Below are 18,798 nucleotides of genomic sequence, written 5' to 3'. Positions count from 1 at the left end.
GTTGAAGCATCTCACCTTCCAATTTCCTGCCTTTACAATCTTCTTCGATCTCGTATGCCTCTGCCACAAAGCTAGAGCGGACCATGACATCAGACTTGGTATGAACCGCTTGTGATATTTCTCAAAGAAGTCATCCTCATAACGAAGATGCAGACGAATCGCCTTGGTCACGAACTTTAGCCGCAGCGCTCGATTACTCAATCCCTGAGCCACTTGCTCCAGTAAGCCAACAGCAAGTAGGACAGGACATGGTACCGAGCTGCAAGTTTGCTCCCATTCAACATGAGTCTGGTTCGAACGTGAAAGTATCAATCAGTCTGAGATGAGGATGGAATGTCAGAAGTGGAGACAGATGATTGATAGGTGTATGGAAAATTTCAATTCAGGTTGTCCTTCAAAAGACGATTCGTGTAGTATGGGGAAAAAAGGGTGACCCTAAGGGCTATAAACTTCAACCGATACGGCCTCCAGGTGAACGCATGATGTGCTACGGACGTCTTCAAGTATCTAACTGTCCGATATACTGGTCGACTTGATCAGCGACGACAATCTATTGATTGTCATCATCGTCAGAAACCTCGCCCTTGTCCTCGTCCGACTCGTCGCTGATTTGGACAACCTTGTCGACCTCGATTTCATCCTCATCCGAAACCTTGCCTTTTTCCTCATCCAACTCGATGCTGGTTTGGACATTCTCGGTCTCGTCCATGTTTTCGTGTGACATCGCATTCTCCAGATCATCCTTTTCGGAAGAAGTCAACTCAGCACCTTCATCGTCTGAGTCAGAGTCGGGAGGAATGCACTCTGGGAGTTCAGTGCCGAACACTGTGCGATATCTTTGAGGTCCGAGATAATGGGCGACTTCGCTCGCGAACTTTGTGCCCTCAGAAACGTGTGTATTGGCGACGAGTGCCAGTCCACGCAGACGAAGCTGAATTCGGCGAGTACAATCGGTAGTATCCCTAGAGTCAATATCGAAGAGGAAGGCCTTGGATTCGACGTCGGCTACTGAGATAGTCGAGACAATCTTGCCGGCCTTGATTTCCCAACCACGATCAAGAAGAGCTGTGTATTCCTCTGCCAGAACTTTCTCCATATCGCGAGTTTTCTCTTCGACCTCATTGAGCTTCTGCTTGACAAGTTCATTGAGACCGACTTCGCGCTCGATTTCGGCGGCGTCCATCTCTGATACGGGAGGCTTGGAGACAGTGGCAGACTCGACGGCCGGCTTCTTTTGAGTTACGTTACCGGGGGTCTTCGGTGCTTGCGCGGACTTGACGGACTTGACGGCCGGCTTCTTTTGAACTTGGTTTCTGGGGGTCTTCGGTGCTTGCGCGGATCCAGAGCCAGGTTCCTTACCGGTGGGGTCGCGGACAGACTCGGGCGGCTGCACGGAACCGGCGGGCTTCTTGAGGGTGATGGCGTCCTGATGTTTAGCGAGCTTCTTGGGCTCGACGGTCTTCTTGGGTTCGACGATCTTCATCTTCGCATCGGAGATAAACATGATGTCGTCCTCTTCACTCTGGTCTTCCTCTGGGACGGGCTTTGAGACAGGCAGCTGATCGGTCTTGACAACCTTGACGGTGTCGACAGCTGGTCCTTTCGGAGGACCGGCGGGGTCGAGGGTTATGTTTCCGATGCGGGCCATGGTGTTTGCGGTGATAGCCTTGGAGGTTGCAGAGTCAGCCAGGTGTATCAAGGTAATGATTGCCAAGTGTAGAATTACCTTGGTGTGCAGGGTTAAAAAAGAAAGAAAGCGGAAGCTGGGAGTGTAGACGAGGAAGAGAGGAAGGAAGATGCGCACGCGACTGGTAAATCTCCGAGATTGGAGTGAATGTGCAAAAAGACGCGCAACAAGTGACGAGTGACGAGTGATGGAATAATGAGTGACGCACGGCAAGAAACAAATGAATCGCGCTGCTTACCTTTAGGGCGGTATTTCCGCTCGAGGAAGTGTCTGACGCAAGTTTTTCTCACATCCTTCGATATATCCCTCTTGCATGCCTTCGGAGCTGTCGATGCGATGAGTCTCTTCCGTACCATTGATCATGACGTGGTTTACTTTTGCGCTACCACCTGTAGGGATGTCATCTTCAGTTTGAGCAGCCACGTCCAGTTCCTCGATAACGCTCGTGGTCAATGTCTTTGATCGCATGTCTTTGTGCCTCCAGACGGTAATGCTCATGTCATACCTGGGCGTCGCGCTCTGTCCCATAAACTGAGAAATCGGCTTTGAAGTCGTGCAGATTGTTCATGTTGACTGCACGCGCTAAGAGGCAAGGCAATGCAGCACAGCGATTAGTCTGCTTTCTCTTCTCTGTCAAGACATTACAGAAGCGCCATTGATCTGACCATCGCTCCTCGACAACGCAGTCCTGTTCAATACGACCAGAGTAAAGAGACCGAGGCTTGATGATCGCGCGACGAGCCGTCTGAAGGGTACATAATCGCGCAATCGAAATTAGTGGATGTCGCACCAAGTGATGCGGGTTCCCGAAACGTGATACCAGATCTCCAGACATTACCTGGTTATGAGGAGCGGTGTTCTGCGGCAGGCTCTGTAGACAGCCGTTCCTGCCTATACCGAAGCTATGGACGAGTCGCGTTGATACGGTATACTGGACCAGGTGGACGGAAGTGAGTCGTACTCGGTGATCGGGCCGTTGATGTCTAGCACTTGTGGGTCGACGTTGTTTGCGTATTCTTTCAATTCGCTCGGACTGTGCTTCTGTAGCCTGACAGTATTCATCCACTGAGGATGTCGATCTGAACCTTGTCGTAGAGGATTGCGACGCTGTTAGAAGCGGCAGTATAAAGCCGAGGCTAAGTCAAGCACTCATTCCACCACCTTCACAGGACCTTGCCTTTGGTCTGACGTCTTCGCCTCCGTTGGTATGTATGCGACTTTTTCTAGATGGTTTCGTACAGAGCGGACTTGAGACGACGTTGTACGAGCTGCACGCCATAAGTTCAACGTTGGCTTTTTCTGCACCACTTAGTGGAGTGACTGCGGGAACCCGTGAACTTGACTCTCTTGAGGTTGCTTGCGCAGGAACTCTGCATCCCATCCCGCTTGGCACTTGGAATGTTCCTAGATGACTAGTGCTTGGTACGCGGATACTGCGGCTCGCTGGATGTGAGAGATCATGTTCAGTTGACTCAAAGTGATGTGCTGGAGAAACGATGGCGTTCTTGCCTGGCATAGCGTGTACTCGCATGGCAGAGAGGGCAAGAACGGATGGATGAGGTGTCGCATGGCATGGCAGCGGTCATATATAGTCCCAGTAGACCTCACAACCCCGTTGCCCTTCTTCCGGTACTACCACTCTTCGGCATTCTGTTACCTGCCGTCATCCAAGGCATACCGCATCTCTTCTTTATTCAACTCTTTTCTCTCACAAATATCGTAGCGTCATGGCTGAAGCTCTCACGATTCCCCTTCCTGTGGGAGACGATAAGGCTCACAAGTCGTCCTTGGAGCACTCGCAGAACGACTCACTGGAATCGATAGAAAGGATCAAAGAGATTGATCCTGATATCGAAAGGAGAGTAGTTCGCAAGTGTGACTGGTGGGTCGTGCCTGCTCCAACTATCATGTTTATGCTATCTTTCATCGACCGGTGAGTTGCACTTACTCTACTGAGGAATCATGCCTGACAACCGGGCTAGTGTCAACATCGCGAACGCTAAGATCGAGGGTATGGTGACAGATCTTCACATGATCAAGCACGACTACAACATTGCTTTGTTCATTGTCTTCATCCCGTTTATCCTCTGTGAGACACCAAGCAACATGATTCTGAAGCGCATTACTCCGCGCGTATGGCTGAGCTTTCTGTTGTTCGGTTGCGGCCTCATGGCCATCTGTCAAGGCGTAACAGAGTCGTTCGGTGGCTTGGTGGCATGTCGATTCATCTTGGGAATCTTCGAGGCGGGTATCTCCCCAGGAAGCATCCTGCTCATCACCATGTACTATCGTCGCGAAGAGCTACCTCGAAGGATTTGCTGGTGGTACATGTCAGGCACCGTAGCAGGAGCTTTCGGCGGGTTGCTCGCCTACGCTCTGGCTAACATGTAAGTACAGCACTGCTGCTCAGCTTATGTTCTTATGCTGATGATTACCAGGAGTGGCGTTAGAGGGTACGGTGGATGGCGATGGTGAGTACCAAGCAGCTGTGGTTGACCGGAAGCTAACGAGCCATACAGGATATTCATCATCGAAGGGTGCATCACCGTCGTCATGAGCATAGTCATGTACTGGTGGCTCGCAGATTGGCCAGCAGACTGTCGCTTCCTAACCCCAGATGAGCACAAGGTTCTCATGTGGCGTTTGATGGATGACAGTGAAGGCGATGCCAAGATGAATCGTGTGAATTGGTCCAGGTGTGCAAAAGACTGGAAAGTCTGGATTGCGTAAGTCCTGTCGTACCGTTTTTGGTGTGCAGAAGTTGACGACCTCGAACAGAGCCGTTATGTACTTTGGCATTGTAGCTCTGAACTATTCGACTAACAACTTCAACCCCACCCTCCTCAAAGAGCTTGGCTACACGTCTGCTGCAGCTCAGGTCAGTTCCTGTCTTCGACTTCGCCAGATGTAGCACTGACAAGAGCCAGATCCACTCGATCCCTTTGTATGTTGTCGCTAGTGCGTTCTGCCTTGCAACTTGTTATCTGTCGACGTATGTCAACAGTCGATTCTGGCCGCTGCAGTTCGGCGTGCTCCTAGGTAGTGTTGGCTTCATCGTGCTTTTGGCGCAAAAGTCTACTGCGGTTGGACCCGGCATTGCATACATGGCACTCTTCTTCATCACCAGTGCCGGGTATATCGTCCAGCCGATGGTTGTCTCGTGGGTCATGAACAATGCTTCCGGACATTACAAGAGAGCCTTCACCTCAGGTACCATGATCGGCTTGGGGAACGCGGGTGGGCTTGTATCCAGCAATGTCTTCTTCCAGGAGGAGGCACCGTACTATCCGACTGGATATGGAACTTCGTTGGCATTGTTGATTTTAACAAGCCTAGCGGCAGTGGTGTTTTGTGTTGGGCTGAAGAGAGAGAACGCCAGAAGAGACGCCGGCGAGCGTGACCATCGGCTCCAGCTGTCCGATTCGGATAACCTTGGAGATGATCATCCCTCCTTCCGCTTCAGCTTTTGAGCAACATCGTTGTATGGGGTTTTGGGTGATGCGATCTGCGTGGCTTCTTGTAGAGAAAAGTCTGTCGCAAGGTGTGATTTACGAGACACGATTGATTTTGATCTTGATATTGATGAGCACTCTCATCCAGGCGCAATAGGACATAGATATGAAGTTGGCTCTGATTCTAGCTTCCACGATGACGATGTCATATCTGAACAATAGAAGAGGTTGGCGGTTGGCTGGGAGCCCTGCTTGACATCATCGGTTAGGGGTCCGTGCGAGGATTCTTATCTCCTCACGAAACATGTCGAAGAAGCTCATGAACCGTTCACGGGCATATTTTGCCAAAAATGAACTATATATACGTTGACTTGTCACAAAAAGCCACGGGTAGAGGAGGAGATTATCGCGGGCGCTAATTACAAAGATTACAAGAGTGGAAGAAATGAACGTTATCATCTCGACTGGCTGAAAAGGACTTGGTGAGTCGTGCGAGACTGCCATCGTTGGTCGCCACGCCTGTGCGAAGCATCTCGGACAGATTACGGCCTTCGTCCGTGTCTTCATTATCCACAAGGAGTCTCCTCCGCTCGGACTCTTGCGTTCTCGACTCTCTTCTTGCCTCTCTTCTCGACTCCGCGCTTGGCTACATCCGTGGTGGATGCCTGTGAATCTTCCTAATCTTGGCCATCCTCGCCATCCTCGCCACGTAGCTTCAAGTCCTGACTGTCCAGTACAGCGCCGCCATTTTCGTCGAGTTGCTCCTCATCGTCCTCTTCATCAACTCTTGGGCCTGACCTGGCGGCTCGGCCTGACTTTTGCTTCTTGTTAGCTTTGTTCTTAGCCCTCTTCGAGGCTCTCTTGGAGGCTCTCTTGGTGACTGTCTTCGAGTCTTCCCTGTCATCGTCGAGTGCGAAAAGATCGCGGAGCTTCTCGTAGGGATAATTGGGTTTCACGGGGTCGCGGTCTTCGAATGGAAATTTGCTGTATCCGTCGCCGTTGGCTTGGAAGTCTACCCCAGGTATCTCGGATGGCTCCATGACAAGACCGGGGAACCTAAGTAGGACCTTGACGACGTTCTTCAAGTATACGTCCTGTTCCATTGCCTTCTTCTTGGCCTCCAGGACTTCGTCGGGGTCGGTTTGGTGTCACGACTGGGTCGTCTTGAGGTGACGACGGTGGATCGTAAAAGAGAACAAAAGCACAAACCGACACCTGCTCAGAGCAGAAATGTGGAAAAGAATTATGTAGGAAGACTGGTCGCTCCTGCCTGTGGTGGAAGAGGATGCGCCGGATGTTGCTCGCCCGCAGTATGTGGCTTCCCGATCACTATCAGACCTGTAACAAATATCCGTTGGCACTGACGGGATAGGCGTTTGTGAACTTCACTTTAGCCGAGAGTTTTTATTCTCGTTTGTGAAGACCCATCATGTCAATCACTGTCACTCATTGTCGTTTGCAGTGCCTTCTCGACTTGACTTGACTCGATCTCGTCACATCCTCCGAGTTTCTCAAGTACTTCAATCTTCGCCCACTCATTTTGCTCGCCATCGACTCTTCAAGGAAAATTACAGGCACAGCAGCCGATTCGCAGCCGTCGCAATGGCCCCAACTCAGAATCCTGTTCTTCAGTCTAGTATCGCGGTCCGTGCTACCTATGAACCGCACACCAGAGTCCCTCTCATTCAAGGTGTCGCCATTGGTCTCGTTACGCTCGCATTCGTGATCTGTACATTGCGCCTCACCATCCGCCTGAAGAGACGCACCACGAGCTACGAAGATGGCTTCATCGCATTTGCCATGGTAATCACACATGCACTCCTTGTCGAGTACTTTACTGACTCTTGGAAGCTGTTCTCCATATTGGAAAGCGCAGTCGCCTGCCTGGGTAAGTTCACATCAAGCATCACTAATTGTTCTTTTTCCTAACTTCGGCAGCGGCGCAAAATGGTTACGGCGCCCTCGTGTCTACCCTGACTCCTGAACAATTGGCCAGATCTCTTATGGTAGTATCCCACAATCACACTACTTGGTAAAGTTATTGACAGCGCCAGTGGTTCTGGTGGGCCCAAGTAATGTACAAGCTCACCATCTGGCCTACCAAGCTGTCTATTCTTTTCCTCTACCTCCGCGTTTTTGGCGACACCCCCAATGTCACATCTTGTGGTATCAACTTCCGCAAGTTTCTGTACTCGATGATGATCTTCTCCGCCGTCTTCTGTGTCATCACACTCATCGTCAACGTTCTTACATGCATTCCGGTCAAGCACTACTGGGACAAGGACTCTTCTGGCCACTGTGGCGTCGATTCGTTCAGCTGGTGGCTGTCGCAGTCTCTCCTCAACACCATCTCCGACATACTCATCCTCGTCTTGCCTATGCCACTTGTCAAGAACTTGCTCCAGATCCCCGCTCGTCAGAAGGTTGGTCTTTGCTTGGTTTTTGGACTCGGCGGTTTGTAAGTTTCGCTTGCATGTGTTGTCACTGGCTCCACTAACAACGCCAAGTGTGGTCGTTGTGACTATTATGCGTATCACGACCTTCAAGACAGGAGGTCTTGGTGACGATATTACTTGTAGGTATACCGACGCGCACTCTTCTTGCTCGAGGCTAACCAATAGACAGATGATGGCGCTGTCACACTTTGTTGGACTATGGTCGAGACCAACGTCGCGATCATTTGCGCCTGTCTGCCATTGCTTCGTCCCTTCATCGCTCGTATGATCCCCGAATTCTGTGGCCGCTCTGGCTTGCGCAGCACCAACAGTTATCCCATGGTGCAGCCCACCACGACAGACGAAAGCCCCAACAGCAAGCTTCGCAGCATTCATGTGCCTGAAAGAATGCGCCCTCGCTCATGGGTTGGCATTGAGACGGTTATAGGCCAGGGTACTCAACACACCGACACCGATGGCATTCACAAGCAGATGGATGTTGACGTCACGACTGAGGCTGTGAGCATCTGCGGCACTGACTCTCTGCGTCGTCTGACTACACGCCAGGACGATGAAATCACCTCAGAAGAGAGCAGAGATTCGGAGTCTACTGCTGAACAACGCAAATGAGGCGTTAGGAGTGCGGAGGTTCACTGGTGATGTCATTGAAGGAGGACAGGTCGCATCGATATTGATAGTAGTGATGATATCAGATGAATGAATTTCATTGCTGCTTTTGTTCCATCACCTCGTCGCATAGCGTGCCACAGAACACTGATGCTCTTCTCAATGCACGTCAGGGTCTTGTGCTCAACAATACTTATCGAGGTCGTCGGCGCTATAAGTGCCTGACCACGCCTAGGATTGTATCTATCATGGGTTGAGTACGTTACTTGTCTAGTTCGATATGGTCCTGTATGTGACCGGTGCTGATATCTGCACAGAGCTCGACGCAGTGGCGGAAACATTGTCTCTCAACGTCTTCATCCACGATGTTGACGACAAGCCATGTGATCATGATCAAGCTTCTGGGGAAGCAGGTAAGAAAAGTAGTCTATAGCTATGGCTCGCCCACAGCGGCCAAGATTGTACCATAAGTCACTCAAGACTACGAATAGATATACAGTGAATGTAAGCTGCATAGAAAGTAGAAGATTAGTGTTGCAGTCGTATAGATATATCGTCGACAGTTCTTCGAGACATCGCCGAGGGGGCAACCCTGATAGAAAATCGGCCGGTATCCGAAACTCAAAAGCCGACGCGTCAAAGATATGAAACACTGCCCTTCGAGTGCTACGACTACGACAGAGTAGCAGCAGGAAGAAATGAGCTGGCGTACGTGTCCGTCTAGCAGGAAAACCTATGAGTCTTACTGCGTGAAGGTGTAAATTGAAAATGCTAATCCCTAGGATTGGCCTGACAGTGCAGCTACCACATTGGACTACTTGTCATGTACAGAAGAAGGATATGTTCTGTCCAACATATGAAGAGAATGAAAGGGAAAATCCGCAGCGATATATGATATGGAAGTTATAGATGATCTGATAGAAAAGGCACAGGGATAAAAATAAACCCCTGGGCTTGGCAGCGGGAAGGCGTCGATGATTCCGAAGTTGGGAGCTTTCGTTAGAGGAGGGAGTAGTGGCCGTTCCATCAGCTCCACGCTGGCATCTTGAAAGGGGTGCATTCTCGCTCTCGTTTCTCAAGGATCGATCCTGCGGAAACACTTCTCCCTTCTCTTCCTTTCTTTCTCCCACTTGTTGTAATCCCTTCTTTCTCTTCGTCCACTCGACGATCTTGAATCTCTTGTAATTGTTGTTGCTTTTCTTCCCGTTGCTCGTGCCGACTTGAGCTCAGCTAGCTTGAGTAGGCGCTTCCGAAAAAGCAGGGCCAAGCACATACGTTCAAACAGTCCGCCTTTCAGCATATCGAAACAGCCACGTTTCTTCATCCAACATGGCTGCAACAAACCAAGGCTTTGCAACAGGCGCAGACCGCGATGCTGCCGAGCTGAGGAGAAGAGCAGGCGCTCCGGCACAGAACGGTGCTGTCCAACAGCAGCAGCAGCAGCAGCAGCCCGTCATTGATGACCAGAAGAAGCAGCAGGTAAATGGAGCTCCGCCCAATGCACTGCGCACACCGACTGACACACACCCGCAGGCAAAGAGCATTGTAAATGTCATCGACGACTGGGAGCCCATCTTCGCACCCCTTCTTTTCACCGCACTCGCCTTCTTCACCCGCTTGTGGAAGATCGGTCTTTCGCCCATTGTCACCTGGGACGAGGCGCATTTCGGCAAGTTCGGATCGCATTACTTGCAACGCGAATTCTACTTCGATGTGCACCCTCCGCTGGGAAAGATGCTGGTTGGCCTTTCGGGCTACCTGGCCGGATACAACGGTACCTTCGAGTTCAAGTCTGGCGAGACTTACCCTGAGGAGATCAACTACGTCTTCATGCGCCAGTTCAACGCAGCATTCGGAGCTCTGTGCATCCCTCTGGCCTACTACACTGCAAAGGAGCTCAACTTCCGCAAGACCACCGCCTGGTTCGTCACCATGATGGTTCTGTTTGAGAACTCGTACGCCACCATCAGTCGCTTCATCCTGCTCGACTCTATGCTTCTCTTCTTCACCTTCACCACTGTTCTCTGCTGGGCCCGTTTCCACAGACTCCAGAAGCAGCCCTTCTCTGCCCAGTGGCTCCTGTGGCTGACCCTCAGCGGTCTCTCCATCGGCTGCGTATGCAGTGTCAAGTGGGTCGGCATGTTCGGAACTGCTTTGGTTGGTCTCTACACCATTGAGGATCTGTGGAACAAGTTTGGCGATCTCAAGATGCCCAAGGTATGCTGTATCGACATGTTTGTGGAATAATGACTTGCTGACACAATCTTCTCCAGACCGAGCTCGCTGCTCACCTCGGCTTCCGCGTTGTCGGCTTGATCGTCATTCCCATGATTGTCTACATGTTCTCCTTCTACCTCCACTTCCTGATCCTCGAGAACAGCGGCCCCGGTGATGCCCAGATGAGCTCTCTCTTCCAGGCCAACCTCAAGGGTACCGAAGTTGGAGTCGACAGCCCTCTCGAGGTCGCTCTTGGCTCCCGTGCCACTCTCAAGAACATGGGTTACGGCGGTGGTCTTTTGCACTCGCACGTCCAGACCTTCCCCGAAGGCTCGCAGCAACAGCAGATCACCTGCTACCACCACAAGGATGCCAACAACGACTGGTTCTTCTACCCCAACCGCCACGAGCCCGAGTTCGATGCCGACGCTCCTCTCAAGTTTGTCGGAGACGGCGATGTCATCCGTTTGATCCACGCCCAGACTGGCCGCAACTTGCACTCTCACTCCATCGCTGCTCCTGTCACCAAGGCTGACTACGAAGTTTCCTGCTACGGCAACACCACTGTTGGTGACACCAAGGATCACTGGGTCGTTGAAGTCGTTAACGACGCTTCCTCGCGCGACTACTCCAAGGTCCGCACTCTGACCACCGCTTTCCGTCTCAAGCACGTCGACCTCAACTGCTACCTTCGTGCTGGCAACGTCAACCTGCCTCAATGGGGTTTCAAGCAAATTGAGACAACCTGTGTCAAGGAGAACCACCCTCGTGATGTCTTCACTCACTGGAACGTCGAGTCCCACTGGAACGACAAGCTTCCCGCCGCCGACACTGGTGCCTACAAATCTCCTTTCCTCCGCGATTTCATCCACCTGAACGTTGCCATGATGACTTCCAACAACGCACTTGTTCCTGACCCCGACAAGCAGGACGACTTGGCTTCTGCTCCTTGGCAGTGGCCTCTTCTCAATGTCGGTCTCCGCATGTGCGGCTGGGACGACCACATTGTCAAGTACTTCCTTCTCGGAAACCCCTTTGTTTACTGGGCCAGTACCGCTTCCATTCCCTTCTTCGGTCTCCTTTTCGTCTATTACCTCATCCGCTGGCAGCGCGGCTACAACGAGCTGTCTCAAAGAGACATTGATCAGATCCACTACTCTGGTATCTACCCCGTCATTGGATGGGCTCTGCACTACGCACCTTTCATGGCCATGGGCCGTGTTACTTACGTCCACCACTACTACCCTGCTCTCTACTTCGCTATCCTCTCTCTCGCTTTCTGCACCGACTGGGTTACTAGCCGTTTCCCTCGTGCTCTGCAGTACGGCGTCTACGCAGTCCTCTACACTGTTGTCATTGGTCTGTTCTGGACATTCAGAGCCATCACCTTCGGCATGGAGGGTAGCCACACCCAATGGGCTCACCTCAAGTGGCTCGACTCATGGCGCATGACCGATTAGAAGTCGGCTGAATGATTTGAATGGCCCAATGACAAAAGTTTTGTGGCTGGGGATAAGAAAGGAGTATGGAAAACATGTCGGTTTCGTCGCGAGGCAAGTGTGGTGTTCTCAGGGACGAAAACCACGAAATGGAAAAGACAAGCATTTTCCTTGGTATAATTTTCTTTTTACAAGTCAAACAGAATATTTCTCATTTTCTTTTCTCTCATATGGCTGCCATGTCTCGTAATCAAGAACACCTTTTGTCCACCCGGCCAAGTTGAGATACCAGACCATGACGTAGAACAAGAAGTCTCTTGACGGTTGGCTAGCTACGCCATACCCTAACAGCTTAGGACGGTGTATCACGATAACAAAGACGATAGCCCTTTCGTAGCACAAGAGTATTGTAGAGGTGTATATATGCGTCAGGACCGAGTATAAGGTCAAAGAGCTCCAAATGTGAGGGTCGCCCGGATGTCGGGTCGCATCTCATCTGCTTTTTAGCCCGTCATCCAGAAGTACCGACGCTGATTTACCAGTGAGAGTCTATTTTGCTGCATTACCCAGATATGGATATATAGAGCTCGCATGGAAATACATCGTTGCGTCGACCTGGTACAATCAACGCTATAAAGAAGGATACATCATAGAGGCGAATGTACGCTTTCGTACAATATGTCAAAGAAAAAGGCGTAGATTGTCTCAGACAAAGACTCGCGAGAGCAGATGGCAGGAAGTTCGTTGAAACACGCTCGGACGCTAACCCTGAACTGAAATGTGGGGATACGGGAAGTTTGGTGAACAGCAGCAGCACATCGCCCTCGACCTCTGTGAGCTGAATGCCGAGAGAGGGTATAGCAGTGACAGCGACAGCGAACGATACTTTGACAGGGCGAGCGATTCGACGAGGCAAGAGATTAGGAAACAAGAAACAGGCTTGGATTCGTGGTGATAATCTGGGCAGTCGCCAGTCAGCCGCCTTTGTGCTTCTTTCCCTTTCGACCCGAGATTGGATTGAGAGAGGCATACGACGACGCCAATCTTTTTCGCTCCTTCCTGGACAGATTCCAAACCTCATTGATACCTCGCTACCCACCTACTCGGCACTACCGTCGGCCACAGCATTCGTTCCCTGGAGAAGCCGGTCGAGGACGGAGCTCTTTTTGGACAGACACACGGACGCAGACAGCGCACCTGACATGAACATCTCAGACTAGAGCGGCCATGTTTTCCTCGGGCTCGGGCGATTCCAAAGGGCGGCAGACATCAGGCGGCAAGTCGTTCTTCTCGCGCCGGCACCACAAGGACAAGCACAACGAACACGTGCCCGACAGTCCCTCGCTGCCCCCGAACTGGGCGCAAGGCTCTCTACCACCTGTGCCCCCTCCGCACCAGCAACAGCATCAGCATCAGTATCACCAGCATCCCCCCTCGTCGTCGCATTCGCACTCTTCGCGTCAATCCATCGACCATGGCGGCGGCCTCATGACGGCCATTCCCTACGACAGTGTACAGCGAGATACCAGGTCTCCAGTACGTGTCGATTACCTACCACAAGAGAACAACTCGCTCCCTCCCCCGCCGCGGCCGCCGCAACATACATCGCAGTACTCGTTGGCCAGCACCGGTCGCACGAGCTCCTATGAGAACTCAATACACTCGCAATATGACCAATACCCTGCCTCGGATAGAGCCAGCGTGCGCTCTAGTCACAGCCATCGCACCTCGATATCCATGCATCCACAGCACTCGCCGTCCTCGTTTCCCAACATGTCGCTCGACTCGACTACCCTCCTTCCTCAACTTGCTCCCTCATCCACTCGTGGATCCCAGCAGAATGGCTTCCTTAGTGCCAATCAGCCTTCTGCTTTCAGCTCAACTGCATCATTCACCCCCGACGGCTTCAACCTTCAGCGACCGGCCGATGACCGCATCATCGAGAAAGAGTTTTTGGAACTTATGCACAAGCGTGGTTGGAAGAGTTTGCCCGAACAGGCCAGGAGACAGATGGAAGCATACCCCATAAACAAGAAATGGACCTTGGTTCATCAGGACAGATTGGCCGAATGGCAGGGAGAACAAAAGAGACGTCAGCACGCAAGGACTACAATCAACGCGGACTCGAATCTGGGTATACTTGGTCGAGCCGACGAAGAAGGAAGCCCTGAATGGTATGTCCGCAAAGTTCTCGACAACTCAATCAGCGCGAAGCAGTTGCAGAGTTTGGCTGTCAGTCTGCGTACACAGCCTATTGGATGGGTCAAGGCTTTTGTAGAGGCACAGGGTCAAGTCGCTCTGGCAAATGTGCTGGGCAAGTACAATCGCAAGCAGACCACAGGCCCAACAAATCCAACTGTTAATGACAGAGACCTGGATCGCGAGTACGACATTGTCAAATGCCTAAAGGCTCTAATGAACAACAAGTACGGTGCGGATGATGCTCTGGAGCACGCCCCCATCGTCAACGCTCTCGGTGCATCTCTCATTTCTCCCCGACTTAATACCAGAAAACTGGTCAGCGAAGTCCTTACTTTCTTGTGCCACTGGGCAGAAGGACGCGGTCATCAGAAGGTTCTCCAAGCTCTGGACTCACTCAAGTCGTCTCAAGGTGAAAATGGACGATTTGATGCCTGGATGCGCATCGTTGAGGTCACTGTTGATGGCAGAGGCAAGATGGGCAGTCTGGTCGGAGCCAGCGACGAAGTCCGAAGTGGTGGCATTGGTATGGAGAACCTGCTCATGGAATACGCTGTCGCATCTCTGTTCCTCGTCAACATGATTGTGGATGCACCGGACAGGGATTTGCATCTTCGTTGTCATATCCGTGCACAGTTCACAGCATGTGGCATCAAACGAATTCTCAACAAGATGGAGCAATTCCAGTACGATATCATCGACAAGCAAGTTGAAAGATACCGGGCGAACGAGATCATCGACTATGAAGACTTGCTCGAAAAAGAGAATCAAGTTGATGGTCAAGAGCCGGAACCTCAGGACCTCAGCGACCCTGTGCAGATTGTGCAAGCGATCATGTCCAAGGTGAATGGGAGTCACTCAGCGGATTACTTTGTGTCTTCTCTGCAGCATCTCCTGCTTATTAGAGATAACGAGGCCGAGGACAGGCTTCGTATGTTCCAGCTTGTAGATGCTATGCTGAGTTACGTGGCCATGGACAGACGATTGCCTGATATGGATCTCAAGCAAAGTCTCAACTTCACCGTCCAGAGTTTGATGGACAAGCTGTACACAGACTCTGAAGCTCGTCAAGCCAGAGATGAAGCCTTGGAAGCTCGTCAGATCGCAGAGTCGGCACTTGCAGAGCGTGATGAGTTGAGAGCCCAACTCGAGCTTGGTGCAGATGGTCTGGTAAAGAAGCTGACACGCCAGCTCGAGGAGAGAGACTCCGTCATCCAGATCCAGCAACGCCAAATCGATGGTCTCAGAGCTGAACTTGCAGAAGTTCAACGTGTGAGAGCCTTGGAATTGCAACGCAATGAGCTGGAGACTAGAGAGCTATATCTTATGTTGCGCGATGCCCAAGATATTGCTGCTTCATCGGCAAAGAGTGGCAACAAAAATGGCACTGCTACTGATCCTGCTCAGATGCAAGGTATTCTGGATCGCGAGAGACTCATGGACCGTCTGGAGATGCAACTTGAAAGAGCGAAGACACAGGCGAAACTCGAAGGCAAAGTTTGGCAACAAGTCGATCCTTCGGATAAGCTCCGAGAATTGCGTGAGAAGATGGACGGCGTCAGTGGACCGACTGGCGCCATTCCTGACAGTCTGCCCGATGGCTACATTGGAAGTGTGTCCAGGGGACAGAGAGGCGGTATTGCTCGCAAGCCACTTCCTAGTCAATCTCAGCAAGATGGCGACGAGTCGCTGGATGAGGACGACGAAGATGCAATCGTCTTTGAGAAACCTCGTATCGTTGAGATGAAGCGCCCCAAAATCAGCTCCGCTCACGCCCAGGCTGGTTACCTCAACGACATTGTCAAGAAGGTCCGCCGTATTGATGCGAGCGACGACGAAGAGGACGACACGACTACTGGCCCTTCACACTCCAGAAACACCTCCACCCAGTCCCGACATGTATCCTCGCAGTCCAGACATGTCTCCTCACACTCAAGAGACGGCTCTGCTCAGCATGTCAGGAATCCCTCTGCTCAGTTCAAGGCCGACAGCGAAGTCAAGTCAGATAGCTCAATGCCTCCACCACCTCCGCCCATGTCGGGCTTTAATGGAGCTTCTGCTCCACCACCACCTCCTATGCCAGGTTTCAATGGTGCTGCTCCACCTCCACCTCCGATGATGCCGGGCTTCGATGCCGCTGCTCCTCCCCTGCCACCCATGATGCCTGGCTTCAATGCATCCGCGCCTCCTCCCCCGCCGATGATGGCAGGGTTCAATGGTTCAGCGCCGCCACCACCTCCAATGATGCCCGGATTTAGTGGATCTGCTCCTCCTCCGCCGCCTCCACCCCCAGGCATGGCTGGATTATCGACTGGTGATCCACCGCCGCCACCAATGCCTGGTTTCTCCGGCCCACCACCTCCACCACCGCCAGGAATGCCTGGCTTCTCTACCGGTGGTCCTCCACCACCTCCTCCTATGCCTGGATTCGGTGGTCCGCCCCCTCCCCCTCCGCCAGGCATGCCAGGCATGAGAGCTGGAGGACCGCCCCCACCACCTCCACCACCTGGAGCACCTCCCATGCCCGGAGCAAGACGCGGAGGCTTCTTACCACAAGCTCAGTACGCAGTGTCTTCCAGCATTGGTATGGGTGTTGCACGGCCCAAGAAGAAGCTGAAGGCTTTGCATTGGGAGAAGGTCGATTCTTCCGAGTTCACCATGTGGGCCTCACATGCGCCCACACATGAGGCAAAGGAAGAGAAATACGCCGAGCTTAGCAAGAAGGGCATTCTTGATGAGATTGAGCGTCTGTTCATGGCCAAGGAGATCAAGGCGATCGGAAAGAAGGAGAAGAAGAGCGACAAGAAACAGATCATGCCTAGTAACCTGATGCAGACATTCCAGATCTCATTGGCAGTCTTCTCACAGCGTCCATTGGAAGATGTTGTACGTATGGTCATCCACTGCGACAAGGATGTCTTGGATAATCCTGTCGTTATGGAGTTCCTACAGAGAGAGGATATGTGTACCATTCCCGACAACACGTCCAAGCTCATGGCACCCTACAGCAGAGATTGGACTGGACCGGATGCCCTGAAGTCCGCTAGAGAGCAAGATCCTTCAGAGCTTACCCGCGAAGATCAAATCTACCTTTACACCGCTTTCGAACTGCATCACTACTGGAAGGCCAGAATGAGAGCACTGGCCCTGACGAAGAGCTTCGAGCAGGAGTATGACGAGGTTTCGGACAAGCTGAAGATGGTTTGTAACGTCTCCGAGTCGCTTCGTGACTCTGTCCGCTTGATGCCTGTCTTTGGTCTCATTCTCGACATTGGTAACTACATGAACGACTCCAACAAGCAAGCCATTGGATTCAAGCTTAGTTCGCTCGCTCGTCTTGGTATGGTCAAGGATGATAAGAACGAATCCACCTTGATGGATTATGTCGAGCGTGTTGTACGCAGACAATATCCACAGTGGGAAGGCTTCACCGAAGACATTGGTGGTGTTGTCGTCGCTGCCAAGTTGAATGTTGATCAGCTCATGGTCGATGCGAAGAAGTACATTGACAACATCAAGAATGTGCAAATGTCTTTGGATGCTGGTAACCTCAGCGACCCACGTAAGTTCCATCCTGAGGACAGGGTCAGTCAAGTGGTTCAGAGGTCAATGAAGGAGGCGAGAAGAAAAGCGGAGCAAATGGAGCTGTACCTGGACGAGATGAAGCGGACATACAACGACATTATGACCTTTTTTGGCGACGACAATCAAGACGAGTCGGCGAGGAGAGAGTTCTTCTCCAAGCTGGCCAATTTCGTCAACGAGTATAAGGTGAGTTTGGTGGAAGTAGTTATGAATACTGAATCTTGCGCTAACAATCGTCCCAGAAATCGCACGAGAAGAACACTTCTCAGGAAGAGACACAACGTCGCAATGAGGTCTCTATGCGTCGCAAAGCGCAAGCCAGCCAATCTGCCCTCGAGAAAGCCACTTCAGATCCTGCCGGTCCTCCCTCGCCTGCTTCGCAAGGTGCCATGGATACATTGTTGGAAAAGCTTCGCGCCGCCGCTCCTGCTACTAGAGATACAAGAGATCGCCGACGACGAGCCCGCCTCAATGAACGCCATCAACGCCGTGTAGCTTCTGGTCAGCAGATGCCTGAGATTGCTGGCGTCACATCACCCACAGATGATGTCGCTCTGCTATCTCCATCCTCCGAAACCGCGCCCGAGCGTCCATCGACATCTGACAGCACGACACTATCTCCTCATGTCGAGGAGAACGACAAGGGTGCAATTAGCGAAGGCGAAGATGTGGCAGATCGAGCGGCCACGCTTCTGCTCGGCCTCCGCGGCAGCACTGGCGATAATGACGAGCCACCTCTTCCACGCGATAGCGAAAACCTTCGTGTTCGCCGACGTCGCGATCACGCAGATAGCGAACGCGAACGCCGTCGCCGAAGACGAGCACCGGGCACCAGCACCGCTTCCACCGACGGTCGTCCTCAAACTGGAATCAGCGATGCCAGTGCTGACCATCACGACGATGACACCAGATCAGAAATGGGCGACACTAGATCAGATGCCGGGAATGGGGATATCGGTGATGGCATGAGATTGGAGTTACAACTCATGACCCCACTGGCGAGCCCCGCGTTGACGTCTCCACCCATCACTATTGTTAGTCCGCCTTCACCCACCACGACTGCAGAGAAGCGAGATTTCAGCACACCACATGGCAGTCCCAGGTTGTCCTAAGCTCTCAGAGATCAGTGTGAAAAGAGAGAGTTGTTTGGGTCTTTT

General features: G+C 52.1%; 6 protein-coding genes across 6 annotated transcripts; 4 read left to right on the top strand and 2 right to left on the bottom strand.

The window, feature by feature from the left end:
- Positions 1–365: 365 nt before the first annotated feature.
- Positions 366–1,669, bottom strand: AUEXF2481DRAFT_36408 (uncharacterized protein). Its single transcript, XM_013492028.1, has one exon. The coding sequence runs from the start codon at positions 1,646–1,648 to the stop codon at positions 551–553; it is 1,098 nt and encodes a 365-aa protein (XP_013347482.1). The 5' UTR covers positions 1,649–1,669; the 3' UTR covers positions 366–550.
- Positions 1,670–3,414: 1,745 nt separating this feature from the next.
- Positions 3,415–5,157, top strand: AUEXF2481DRAFT_45950 (uncharacterized protein; the record flags this gene model as incomplete). The annotated part of the gene is made up of 6 exons (XM_013492091.1): positions 3,415–3,620; positions 3,670–4,074; positions 4,126–4,158; positions 4,207–4,413; positions 4,466–4,565; positions 4,615–5,157. 6 exons carry the CDS (start codon positions 3,415–3,417, stop codon positions 5,155–5,157), a joined length of 1,494 nt encoding a protein of 497 aa, XP_013347545.1.
- Positions 5,158–5,816: 659 nt separating this feature from the next.
- On the bottom strand, positions 5,817–6,242 carry AUEXF2481DRAFT_1926 (uncharacterized protein; the record flags this gene model as incomplete). Its single annotated transcript, XM_013491783.1, has 1 exon — positions 5,817–6,242. The coding sequence occupies one exon, from the start codon at positions 6,240–6,242 to the stop codon at positions 5,817–5,819; it is 426 nt and encodes a 141-aa protein (XP_013347237.1).
- A 499-nt stretch (positions 6,243–6,741) lies between these two features.
- AUEXF2481DRAFT_1925 (uncharacterized protein) lies at positions 6,742–8,204 on the top strand (the record flags this gene model as incomplete). Its single annotated transcript, XM_013491782.1, has 6 exons — positions 6,742–6,942; positions 6,991–7,027; positions 7,078–7,145; positions 7,194–7,597; positions 7,647–7,714; positions 7,765–8,204. 6 exons carry the CDS (start codon positions 6,742–6,744, stop codon positions 8,202–8,204), a joined length of 1,218 nt encoding a protein of 405 aa, XP_013347236.1.
- A 1,326-nt stretch (positions 8,205–9,530) lies between these two features.
- On the top strand, positions 9,531–11,878 carry AUEXF2481DRAFT_26332 (glycosyltransferase family 39 protein; the record flags this gene model as incomplete). The annotated part of the gene is made up of 3 exons (XM_013491910.1): positions 9,531–9,680; positions 9,735–10,418; positions 10,475–11,878. The coding sequence occupies 3 exons, from the start codon at positions 9,531–9,533 to the stop codon at positions 11,876–11,878; spliced, it is 2,238 nt and encodes a 745-aa protein (XP_013347364.1).
- A 1,206-nt stretch (positions 11,879–13,084) lies between these two features.
- AUEXF2481DRAFT_1923 (uncharacterized protein) lies at positions 13,085–18,753 on the top strand (the record flags this gene model as incomplete). The annotated part of the gene is made up of 2 exons (XM_013491781.1): positions 13,085–17,827; positions 17,884–18,753. The coding sequence occupies 2 exons, from the start codon at positions 13,085–13,087 to the stop codon at positions 18,751–18,753; spliced, it is 5,613 nt and encodes a 1,870-aa protein (XP_013347235.1).
- Between the last annotated feature and the right edge of the window lie 45 nt (positions 18,754–18,798).

The sequence above is a fragment of the Aureobasidium subglaciale genome, assembly GCF_000721755.1.
Source record: "Aureobasidium subglaciale EXF-2481 unplaced genomic scaffold scaffold_2, whole genome shotgun sequence".
Classification (NCBI taxonomy): Eukaryota; Fungi; Ascomycota; class Dothideomycetes; order Dothideales; family Saccotheciaceae; genus Aureobasidium; species Aureobasidium subglaciale.
This window is presented reverse-complemented; position numbering and strand designations above follow the sequence as displayed.